Source organism: Anas platyrhynchos, chromosome 18, assembly GCF_047663525.1.
Source record: "Anas platyrhynchos isolate ZD024472 breed Pekin duck chromosome 18, IASCAAS_PekinDuck_T2T, whole genome shotgun sequence".
NCBI classification, from domain to species: domain Eukaryota; kingdom Metazoa; phylum Chordata; class Aves; order Anseriformes; family Anatidae; genus Anas; species Anas platyrhynchos.
This window is the reverse complement of record NC_092604.1, coordinates 5123958-5136508: the sequence shown is the minus strand read 5'-3', so window position 1 is coordinate 5136508 and position 12551 is coordinate 5123958. Positions and strand designations below refer to the sequence as shown.

At 47.5% G+C, this 12551-nt stretch overlaps 1 protein-coding gene across 7 annotated transcripts in view; it reads right to left on the bottom strand.

The window, feature by feature from the left end:
- Positions 1-12551, bottom strand: part of LOC101794161 (voltage-dependent N-type calcium channel subunit alpha-1B) — a 297197-nt gene that overhangs the window by 93453 nt on the left and 191193 nt on the right. For all 7 annotated transcript variants that reach the window (XM_072025248.1, XM_072025247.1, XM_072025249.1 and 4 more), the window contains 3 exons: positions 11881-11953; positions 6922-7039; positions 686-753 (listed from right to left, as the gene is read on the bottom strand). In XM_072025248.1, the coding sequence (XP_071881349.1) occupies positions 686-753; positions 6922-7039; positions 11881-11953 (259 nt within the window). The remainder of the gene's footprint in view (positions 1-685; positions 754-6921; positions 7040-11880; positions 11954-12551) is intronic.

The following is a 12551-nucleotide window of genomic DNA, read 5'->3' as shown; positions in this document are numbered from 1 at the left end:
TTTTTTTGTCTATAGGGAATGCTTCAATATAAATCCAAGCACACAGAGAAGCTACAGCAGTGTCATTTCCAGCTCTTGCCAGGACCTGGCTTCCTGCCTGTGCTTGGGCTGCTGCCTCAGATTGCTCTTGCACCTGGTGAGAAGCAGGAAGGTTTTAACATCTTGACTTAAAAGTCACTGTAGCCTCTTCAAGTTGTTTTCCACAGAGTTGTTCGGAGAATGTTAATTCTTTGATTCATCCCCAAATTCAACGAGGTAAGAAACACTAACATGAGACAGCAGAGGCAGCAGTACAACACCTGCAACTCCCCAGGCCTAAACTTCAGATGTATTTTACTGAGTCAGCCAACACCCATTACTTGTTCCGCCTCTGCTCCTGAAAACAGCAAAAGCTACAAAAGTCTGTGCACCTCCACACAGCAGCAACACGAGCAGTGCCTGCTGCTCACCCTGGGGTGGAAAGAAGCCAAAGAACACAAAGCAGTTCACAGAAACAAGGCTCCATGTAACTAAACAAAACCAAATGAGAGTAGACCTCCAGGTCCTTAACAGGGGTCTCAGCAGCATAAACTAGTACACAGAGGTACAGCATGGAAGGAAATCCCTGCCTCAAAGTGTCTGCAATGTGTGCTGTGGATCCAGCAGCTATGGTCTAAGTTTGAAGAACCAGAAGCCTTGAACTTACCTTGGTCAGCTCTTGGGCATTTGCCAGATTGTCCACGGCGATAGCCAAGAAGACGTTCAGGAGCGTATCTGTTGGGGAGCAGCTAAGGAAAAACCTTCACATAGCAAATACAGCAAATGGTTCCTCTTCTGCTACCACTACCCTTCTTTCCCCGTTCCAACCATGGTATATTATGGACAAACCCCTCACATCACTGCTTTGTCCTCGTCATTCCCAACTCACCCACTTCTGCTGGACCAGCTGAGGAGCACAGCAGGTGTTGGACACCCCTCCGTGTCTTCACCAGCACACGTGTGCTGCTGGGATACACTCACACCCCCCCACACAGGATTTCCCCTTCATTTTTCCCTCTTGCTTAGCAGGATGGCTGGCAGCTCCTGGAAGTGGCTCATTTTAAAGACAACACGAATGCATTGGGTATTACAAAAAAGTGAGGCTGAGGTCAGTGCTGTGCTATACACCAATGGGGGGAAACGCTCATGACTTACCACCCCGGAATCGATGTGACAATTAGAGCACCATGAACATCCTCTGTCCTGAAAGCTGCAGTGTCCTGCAGAGTACAGCTACAGCTGAGCCCGTTAGCAGGATGCCCAGCCTGAGCTAACGAGCTCTGCCAGCACACAGACCCTTAGTCCAGGCACTGCACACAGCCCACCTAAACCACTGCCAGTGCCCACGCCAGCCGGGCTCTCTCTGCAGAGCACTGCATTATATCACTAAGACATCACATTTCCCCACAGTTATTAACTCACTCATTGTTTTCACTTTTCCTCTTAATGATTTCAGCTATTACTTGGCCCTTCACATATTTTATTGTTGTTGTTCCAGTTAGGTGTCTGCAAAACAGCCACAAAGCAATCGTAAATCAGACACCTCTGTATGGGAAAGGAGAGCAAGCAAAGCAAAACCAAGCCAAAACCAATGCCCAAGAAGCAAATGCATTTTGCTCCCATACATTGCCTGGTGACAGGACAGTCACTCACCCCAGCTATGCAAAGCTATAACTGCTGCTCGAAACGCGAGCGTACATGGCAATGAGGTTGATCTCATGTATTTACTCTCTGGAGATTCACAGAGGCTGAACAGCAGTGCGATGCTGCTGCATTGTGTTGTCCTCACCTGAGCCAAATAGGAGTCTGGGACTCCAACTGCAGGAGCTGTAGGCAGGTGACTGACCCAACACAAAATAACTGGATGTGCCCCTGCTTTGATCTGTGAGTTATAAACGATGCACAAAGCCACGCTGCAGGTGGGGCAGGAGCTAAATGCAAGGGCTGAGTGCTGGAGGGAGCAAGGCGAGCCGCTGCAGCAAGGTCAGCGAGCTCCCAGGGTGCCAGCAGAACTGCAACTAGATTTCGGGAAACCTTCACACCTCAGCACCCGCTGGTTGCTTTCCATTTCTCAGCAGGACTGCTGGGAGGAAGCACCTGAGGTTTCTCTTCAAACAGAGGAGCCAGGAGTGGTGTGAGGCTGATCTGGCTGTGGGCTGGTGGTGCTGGGTGTCTGTGCCCAGCAGCCCCCGTGCCTTGGCAGCCCTGCTGCCTACAGACCCTGCTGGCTGGGGAGCCATCACCCGACACTGGCAGGGCTTCAGGAGACTTTTCCCAGGGCAGCCGGGAACCAAAGCTGGCCCAGACACCCGGCTCAAGGCTTTGCTTTCCATCTCAAGAGCATTCGCCAAACTTAATTCAGCCAAGACTTCAGAACCAGACGTTCAGGCCTCTTATTCCCATTGGGATGAGTGTCTCCAGAGCCTAAATACCCATCAGAAAACAGATCCTCTGCCTGCAACAGTGGAAGCAGGAGCTGTATTTAATCTTCTAGGATGCATCTGCATCCTGCAGAGGATGGGACACAGAATCCAGAGTTTTCTCCAGGCAAAGGCCAGGTTCTCTCCATGTCATATAAAAGAGGATAGAGGTTTTTATTGTGTGAAGGTGGTTCCCTGGGGATGTCAAGAGGTTTGAAATGTGGTTCCCATCTATTGCTGCTTCCTCTGTTCAAGCAGGACAGCAAGGAGTATGGGGCAGGAGCACCTTGATCCTGATGAGCCCAGTGAATAAAGAAGCATAAGAAGGGAAAGATGATACTGAAATGTCCCTGCATCCCTTCACCTTGGAAGTGAAGCCTCTAACTCTTGCTCGGGGGGAACAAATATTTCAGTAATAAAACTGCCTTGCTACCTCTGCTTCCTACACACATGTGCTGAAATTGTCTTGTGTAACGAAGTCTTGTGTAACTACTGGAAATATAATTACATTTTAAAAACAATCAATCACACACAACTGTTCAGGCTATTTTGACTCATCTCCAAGCAGATGCATTCTGGTGGAATTGAGTGTTTCTGCCCCCAAAGAAGGTCCCTCAGCCCTTTTTGTAGAGCTTGGGGACTCCCAGACACCAGCTGAAATCCATCTTCTGGGCCAGGCTGCACACCCCAGCCAGACCCACGGACCACGCCGACCAGCTGAGCCGATGCTGGCACTGAGCACGGCTCCTCCGTGCGGGAGCAAAGTGCAAAAGGCAGCCAGAGACCAGGGCTGGGAAGGGTGGCTGGCTCCAGGCATTTGCTGCTTTTCATTTCAGGCTTTTCTGTACATTTTTGGATTTTTTTTTTTCTCCTCCTTTTCCCCCTCAACAGATGCACCAATTTATTAATTTACCGGATGACAATGAATACAGGCATGGTGTAATTTCCTAGAAAATGAGCCAAATCCTGCTGTCACTCCAATCATACTACTTTCATTAAACCATTTAAGACAGAGAGGTCTGGCTCTACATGGGCTCTCTGCAACTGGAAATGCAATGTGAGAGAATTCTGACTTTTAAAAACAGTTTCTGGATCATTTCCTTGCAATGTGCCTTGAAAATATGAACTGATTCAAAGAAGCAACTGAGCTGCAGTGAAAGCAGGGGTAGCCACAGCTTCCCAAGCTTCTTCATGACCTGGAACAACTATAGTGCCCCAAGCAGCTCTGGGAGGGGAAAGGAGTCATTCGTGTTTAAAAAGAGAAGGTTTTAAAAGCTGATCCCAGATCACTAAAGCTGATTCTCTAACAGGAAGATTCAATCCAGGCCTCCTAAACTCTTAAAAATGAACTCAGGACATGCCAATGTTTAAAAACTGAAAATAAAACCACTCCCAGCAGAGGAACCAAAGTGTCATAGATGGATCTTTGACTGATTTCAACATTAGCCAGAAAAATAAAACCTGAAAGGCCGCTGTAAGAAATTCAGTCACAGTCTGAATTCTGCATGGGAAGGACTGGAGGCAAATCCACACTGGGCAAATGAAAAAGATCCAGTGCATAAAAAAAAAAAGCAAATTCATATTGCTTTTAGAGGAGAGTTCTGCAAGGCAAAGAGGGGGAGCTTTCTGAAAGAGAGACTGACAATAACATTCAAGTCCCAAGTTAGAGCAAAAAAGAATTTTACATTAAGCTGATCAATAATTAAGCTAATCAGCAGCCCAGCCAGTGCAGGCTGCTCTGCACAGGGTGTCCTGGTGCCTGCCAGGCTCGGGGGCTCCAAGTGGGAAGTGGAACCTGCGGCTCTCCCCGTGCCTCGCCCTGTGCTGCAGCATCACTGACATTAATGACTATTTTACTTCCCGCAGAAATGCAGGACTGTTATTTTCTGGCAAACTGAACTTTATTTTCAGACCTTCCTGGTTATGTTTTGACAGTTAAGAATAACTTAAGTCCCTGGTAAGTCACACGGTTCAGCTTTCCCTCCGAGATAAATGACTGCCTGCTGCTTGCTCTCAGCATCAAAACCATAACTACTGAAAAGCAGGGGTAGCACTGACCTTACCGAAACCCTGCTTGAAACATCAGCGTGAGCATTAGTGGGCTTCTTGCAGCAGCTCCTGCAGTAAACACAAGGAAAAGGTTTAACCCCTTGTCCTCTGTTGTCCCTGCTCATGGTGCTTAAAGGCAGTCAGTGCCCGTGGGAAGCAGAGGGCTTGTCCAAACCATGGAAACCTTCAACAGACAAAATCTTGGCCAGATCTCCAGGTCTCCTACAAGGTTGCAAATATCCACAGAAATTAATAGATAGGCTTCATGTTTAAGACCCTGATCACTGGAAGGTGGTGAAAGAAGCCTGCTAGGATCAGTTTGCCTGTCTCTGCTCTTTGTGTTCACAACAACCCAGTGGCTGCAGTAAATTCATCCCCACCTGCAGGGTTCAGAGGGGATTAAAGTCTCACGCTTTACCTATGAGCATCGGTTCCTCGATAAATGCACAAACAGTGCCCCAAGGAGTGCTCTGGCCATGCTCGAGGTGCAGCCATGGGCAAAGAGGGAAAGGCACCAGAGATGTCCCAGGGACGGCGATGCCGGTGGCAAGCAGTATAAGGGAAAGCAACACGCTGGAGCTCTGCAGGGCAAACGTGGATTTGGGGCAAACGTGGACAAGGTTTCAGCCCGGCACTGTGCCACAGCAAGCAGAGGCAAAGACCAAACTCATGGCAGTCGTGAGATGCAAGGCAGATCCTTATTCCAGCTATGTGAACTTCCCCTGCTCTCTTTCCTTTAGGGGAAACACAAGGGAGAAACCCCTCTTTTAACTAATGGGGCAAGAAGGGAATTTATACCCCGTTCTTCAAAAACGCTGTTTCTTCGCTGCTCTAAGGTTAAAAGTCTTTCTCTCTCTCTCTGAGCCTTGCTGTCAAGCCTGATTACAGCTTAATCTCATTTCCAAATGCCAAGCCCTGAGGACTGAGAGCTCTCCCTCCCTCCCAGCTCTCCACTGACCCAGTTTTCAGACGCCTCGTGTTTCTGGAAGGAGCACGCTGAGGCTGGTGTCTGAGCGGAGCTGCCGGCCCAGCCCACGTGTCCTGGCTGCTGTTGCTCCGACAGCACACATTAATGGGGAAAATCCCTCAGACACCCCTGTGGGACAGGCACGACTCTCACACTTTCTGCTCTGTCGTGACTCCTCATGCCACCGGGGAGATTTCACACAAAGCAAAGGGCTGGAGCCCTGTCTCCCAATCCAGAGGCTCTGATGTCCCATATCGTCTTATCTTGACCCCCTGTTGTAGAGATCTACATCTATAACAACTGCTTCTTTAGCACGGGTATGGCTCCCTGCATACCTTTCCCTTTTTCCTAGGTACCCAGCCAACGTTGCCAGCCTTAACAGGACTCCTAGGAAGAGACAAAAGCTGGAACAGTAACTGGCAGGAAGGTTCACGGTGCTGGGACACCCTACAGAGAGCTCTCCAGCAGAGCTGCAGTGCTCAGCGTTATTACCCCAGAACAAACAAGGCAGCCACACTGCCTCATATACACAGCAGTTTTCAAGTTCTAAGGATGCTGTTTGCCACCACAAGCTTATCACTGCAGCCAGCAAACTTCTTGTGCCAACAAAATTATATCTTGCAACGCTACACAACATCAGCCCATCAGCAGTCTCCATCATGAAGCAAAGAGCCACCACAAATTCTGAGCTCTGCTGGCTCTCCAATCCCACACAGCCATTAGATCTGAGAATCTCTGCTCGGTTCTGTGCAAAACACAGCCTCCCTTTCTAAATCCTTGCTCTGTGTGACTGCTACTTTTGGCAGACTCCTCAGGACTCTTCTGGAGGACACAGGCTTCCCAGTGCCCTCAGCAGATTTTCAGGACAAAGCAGAACAAGACATCTTAATAGATCTCATCTGTCTGGTCTTGGAACATGACCAAATACTCCCAGAGCCCCAAATTCAGGACCTGGACTCCTGGTTTAAGCATTATGTGGAGACAAGACATGTTCAAGCACTTAGAATAGCATAGCTAGTTAAGCTGTTGTGTAGACAAAGACGCCAAGGCACTGGAGCCTGATTTACGCGATAAAACAATCTCAATTCTTTCTCCCACTGATCTAGTATCCATAAAGATCTTCAAGGTACAGAAATCCTGCTCTGACTCAACTTTATTGTTTTTCCCACAACATAAATTAACTCACAATAGAACTTTCTCAAACTAAACCATTAAAAATAAAATGGACAAGGACTGTGCTCACATTGCCATCAGAAAAGTGATGCCAACACCGACAACTTGCCTACAACTCTTAGCCCAGGTGCTGTAAGGAGCAAAGCCATAGCCATAATCAGGTTTTTAAAAGTGCTTGTGCACCCACAGAGGTGTGTGAGTGAAAGGAATAATGTAAACTAAATTAGATTTTTCTAGCACCCCTGGAAGGGTGCGTGGCACTGTGCACTAATGCAAGGCAGCAGGCAAGGATACAGTTACCAAACAACGTCAGGACGATGAAGTAAATGGAGGAGAACATCCCCGAGTGGACACCACCCTGTGACTCTATGCCGTGGTACATCACCGCGTTCCAGTCTTCCCCCGTCAGGATCTGCACAGAGAAATTTGAGAGGGAAGAAGGGGTGACACAGAGGGAAGACAGAGCAGAGACGGTCAGAGGTGCTGGGCAACTCGATGCAACACAGGATGTGTCTCCCGAGGGGAATGCTTCCCACCTCTGCCACCAGCCTCCCTGCAGAGGCGGTAGAAGTCTCATTCCTACGTATTTCCCGCCCCCCCCAGCAAAACTTCTGACTTCTCTCCATTTTGAAGTCCTGCAGAGATGCCAGGTTTTAGCATTGCCCGGGCACCGAAGAAAACCCTGCCTCCAAAGCCCAGTGTCCTGAGTGGGATCTCCACCAGCTTCAACTCCTTTCATACAGGAAGGGTTTGCTCAGTCATCACCCCAACACACACACTTTATATACTCTTTTTAGTGACCCACATAACAGGACAAGCACCTGCAGACCCCTTCCACTACTTGTCAGCCCCCCAGGGCTGCAGACAGCCTTGCTGCAGCTGAGCCTGGCTCCAAAAGCCAGACCCCGGGCAGCACAGCCACCACGAGGCTTGCCCGGGCTTTGCACTGCCACAGTTCTTCTCCGGGCTTCCTGCTTCCCAAGGCCACAAGGAAGCTCAGCTACCCAAACAACCACAAATCTCAAAAATAATAATAATAAAATAATAATAAGGAGATGCAATACCCAAATGTGTGAGAGTGAGGACAGGAGAGGGTAGCTTCAAGGGGACTCTGCTCCTCCCGCGTCCTTGTGCACGAGCACAAGCGCAGCCCAGGCTGCAGAGCTGTCCTGGCTGCAGGCTGGGATGCTGACCTGGGGCTTATTAGCAAACACATGAATAATAGAAAAACTAACCTTAATAAGCGGAAATACCTAGGTCTAAAATAAGCCTTGTCACTCTAGATGCTAATTTTGCACCAGTCTGAACTGCCTGCCATTGCTGTTCTTCACTGTAACACTGCAACATTTGAGCAGATCAACCCTTCATCTGCCCACCGGGACAAGTCTAACAATAGCTACTTTCAGTACATTAAAAATGCCCACTGGAATTCAGAGCTCAAATGCCCAAATAGGAAGCTGTCTCTTTAGCAGAAGTAGTATGGAAAAAAGAAAACCACCAACACCACCAATGTACTAATCAATCCCAAGTGCACACAGTACTCTAGAAATAACTGCAAATTCCAGACTAACCATCAGCTGCTGATAGAGAGAAAATTTCTTGCTGCAGAGCTGGTGCTGATGACAGCATTAAAGCAAGAGCAAGGAGAGACACAAGGCTACACAGTGCATATGCAACCTTGTTTCCTAAATGCAGAGTCTGGTCTCAAATAATTCAGTGCAAGCCCAGAGCATCCCACGCCACTCGAGTTATGCTGGGTTTACACCAGAGACGATGAACCAGGCCACTGGGCCTTCAGCTCTGGCACTCGACTACACAAAGCTGTGTCCACAAATTTCTGCTCACCTCATTTCTGTGAATTCACAACTGTTCCTGCTTTCTAGAAATAATCATACAGTGATTTCTGTTCACACAGACATTCACGGAAAAGGAACTGGTGGGAGCACTTCTGTGCCCTGCATAGGACCAGGGGTCACAGGTGTCACAAGTTACAGGCTACACACAAACCCAGCAGGACTTGGATTTCAAAACCCCAACCATATTATTTTGAAAGTGGAACAACACCTTAAAGAAAAAATCTGTGTTTGCTTTATGGACCTGTTTCAGAGAGATAACTGGTCTAAACTCACCAGGCTGCCTGTGCAGAGCTGAGGTTGCTCTGAGGCCCCAGTGAGAAGCTGGGGACACAGACCCAGTGTCCTTCCCCAAATTTACACCATTCCCCTCCAGCTGGGGCAATTATTTAGGCAATTAGGTAGCAGCCCTCAAGGAGCAGAGCACATGAAGTTAATAAAGGTCTTTCTGGTCTATAAAGTCTGTGTTTACGGATGCCAATAGAACTGCTTCCTTCTGGAGAAGGGACAGCAGTGCAGAGGGCAAGCGATACGGACTTTGGTGTACAGGAAAGTCCAAAGATTTTGGATTTTCCCAAGTCCCAAACTGCTTTTGGCTGTCCCTAGCAAACACTTTGTCCACTGCAGCACAGCATTTAGCAGTAAGGCTTGGCTGAGGGACTATTGGATGATGGAATAAAAACCACTTTCAAGATCTGCTGTAAAAATCTTAATGGACTAACGAGCACACAAGGGTGGAAGACACTCAGCTGCTGGGGATCAGCACAGCACCATTTCAAAGGGCTGTCCTGAAGGGGAGATACTTTTCTGAAGGACCTGAATAAATGCCAAATCACTTAACTCAGCATCATATCTCACAGTGGGGTCAGCAGGGACAGCTGGGGCACCAAACCCTGCTCTTCCCAGACCTTGGCAAGGGCTGAGGTCCGGTCGCATCCTGCCACCGCGACTCCTCACCTCCCCCAGCAGCCACCAGGGCTCTGCTTCCCTTCCTCGCAGCCGGCAGCGTGCAGTTATTTAAGCAGCAGCTCTCCAGGAGCAGAGCGTGTGTGGCTAATAGAGGTCTTTCCGCTTTATAGAGTCTCCGTGTTTATGGATGTTGTAAACACTTGCAGCTCAATGACTGCTGCAAAAGGGAGACGTTCCTATTTATTTTTCATGCCTGTATATATGAATATATATACAGTTTGTATTTTGTATACACACAGTTGGGCATTCGGCTCATAATATCTTACTTGGGGGCCAAGAGCTGGAGAAAAATGTGTGATGCTCTTAAAGGGAGTTTAGGGATAGCAGGACTCGGTTGCACCAAATACCGAGTTCAGAGAGCTGCCAGGTGGACACAGCATGTCCTGGGAATCCCGTAACAGAGGACTGTGACCCAGCTGGGTCTGCTGAGACAGACAGGGTTAAGGCAGGCTGCGGGACCTGCTGCTGTGGTTTGGTTTTACTGGATGCTGGCAGCACCAGCACTGATTTGGAGGCAGTCAGCTGGGGCTGAGCCCCTGACAAACTGCACGCTTGGGGAGCCATTTCCCCAGACACCACCTCCAGCTGCTCCCCAGGTAACCCAAGCCCACCATCTCTTTTCTCTATCTCACCCCAGGTTATAGCAGAGGGGTTGGTGCCCCGGACCCCCATCCAAGCTATTCTTCCCTATTCCCAATTAACAAAGAGATCACCACTGCCTCCAGCTGGGTGACTGCATGTCCCATGCAGCACAAATGCAGATGCCAGCACATTGATACTTGGACTTGATGATCCTGAAGGTCTTTCCCAACCTAATTCCGTGATTCCATGTTCAAACTCATGCAGACCTGAGCTAGGGAAAGAAACCAGGACGGGAGCAGGCTGTGCCTTAGGGAGATCTTCCAAATCCATCTTAAAGCCTCAGCAATGGGATGGGAGATGGACACGCTGTTTCTGGCCTTATTATCTTTGTTCACTGGCTGCTGCTGCTCTGCTCATTAGAGAAGCAACCAAATGAGTCTGCTGCCTGGCTGAGGTTAGAGGAGGGTCCAAAGCCTCTACTGAAGAAATGTTAATGTGATACTTGCAATTCAAGGGGGGGGATGCACCAGGAGTAGAGGTTATTAAAATATCTCTGTGAGACTGATGAGTGTTAAGCAAATGCTGAAAGTTTTGCTGGTTTTAATTCATAGCTCTGATGTTCTTCACAAATGACATAAAGCCAGCAGTATTCTCCTTCATCCCACAGCCACTACATTACGAGGGCATTCATCTTGGGAACAGAAAGGAAAATATCTCTGCTAAGATTCTTAAGAGACAGCTATAGTCCCAAACCAAAATAGCAACGAAATCTCTAGATACTCATATCCGGAACCTGACTCGGGCTCCATTCCGGCTCTGTGGCAATACCTTTACATTTCTTTAAGCCCCTTTTTTTGATGAGCACTAAAATACTATGCAAATATTAATCTACCGTGATCTGCAATATCCTGCAAGGTAAGTACTGCAGAACCTGTTTCACATCTGGAGAACAAAAATACCCACATGAAGCTGCTTATGCAGAGGTCATGGGACACATTTTCTTTTAGATTTTTTTCTTTTTTAATCCAAAAACTGTCATCCACCCAATCTTTTTTTGAACATGAAATACATACTCCTGGATCCATACTCCTTACTGAGCTGGGTCAGAACAATTTATGTAGGACAACATCCAAAAAGCCAGATGACGCTCCATGGACTGGTTACCTGCACATTGAGCAGGGTTGTGCACCCCCAGCTCTCTGCTGAAACACCTGAAGTGAATGCTTAAAAATGGCATGGAGGCAAGTGCTGCAAAATGAGGCTTTAAATCTGCGCATTGCATCTCCCAGAGCTGCTACTTCTTCCTGCCATCACACGAACTTGCCCAAGGCTGATGCCTCTTTATGTGCTCCCCCATTGATTGTAATTCTTATCCAGCATTATCTTATCTTGAGCTATTACAGTGCAAAATGCTACGTTATTTCCTTACTGCCTGGAGCTAGCTCAGGCATCTCTCCTCATTAAATCACGGCAACTGCAGGAGAAAGTGGAACAGGTCAGCCCCACACTGGCTGGCTGATTTACGGCAGGATGATTTACACAGCCCGCCACATGCAGTGCTGCCACTGCAGCGTGCAGCCCTGGGGGCATGGGCCTCAGGAAGGAGAAGGCACGGACACACACCATCCTTGAGCATGGAAATACCTATTTTAGTGAGATTTCTTACCTAGCAAAAACTCTTCTGTTCTAGTTTCCCTTAATTCCATAGCACTGATCTTTAATGGCGCATTGACTGCTCAGCACTTCTCCTTCCCTAAATTCTGTGGACACCTCTCTGCTCACCATAATTTGGAAGAGATGCCCAAGAATTTCTTTTGTAATGCTGACCCAGGACAAGGGATGGCCTTACCTGGAATACCGTGAGGATGGCAGCTGGGAAGGTATCAAAATTTGTGGTTGGTGTTTCGTCTTGAAAATTGAATCTAGAGAAAGTAATTAAAAAAAAAAAAAAAGGCAGTAAGGGACGAGCAACTCTCCTGCAGTCCCGTAATACCCTGTAACCTTAGAGAGCAGCACTTGCTCCACCTGGAAACAACATCCCAATGAGTACAGCAGGGAACACAGCATCACTGAGGATGTGGCTAACAGAAACACTAGCAGAAATTAAATTTAGATCCTTGAGAAAATTTTGATGCTTTGAAATTAATTGTGTCCATACTTCAAATGAACAACCAAAAGCCCAAACAATTTGCAGAACAAGCCATTTCAATAAGTTTTTGCCCACAAGTGTAAAAGTCAAAATTGACATTACCCACTTATTGGGACAGTTTTATTTTAAAATTTTAAAGATAAAATAGGAGATGATTGAAAAAAATGTTATTTCATTTTAAAATTTTATTTTTGAGTTTAAATGATAATATTGTAATACTTCTTGTTACAAAATTCATTGCAACGGGCATTTCTTAGTGGAAAAAAATCAGATTCAACAAAACTGTTTTCAAGCAGAACAATATACCTATTGAAAAGAAAATCCTGCCACTCTGGCTATCAAGGAAACAATTTGCTTTTCCCCTCAGCACA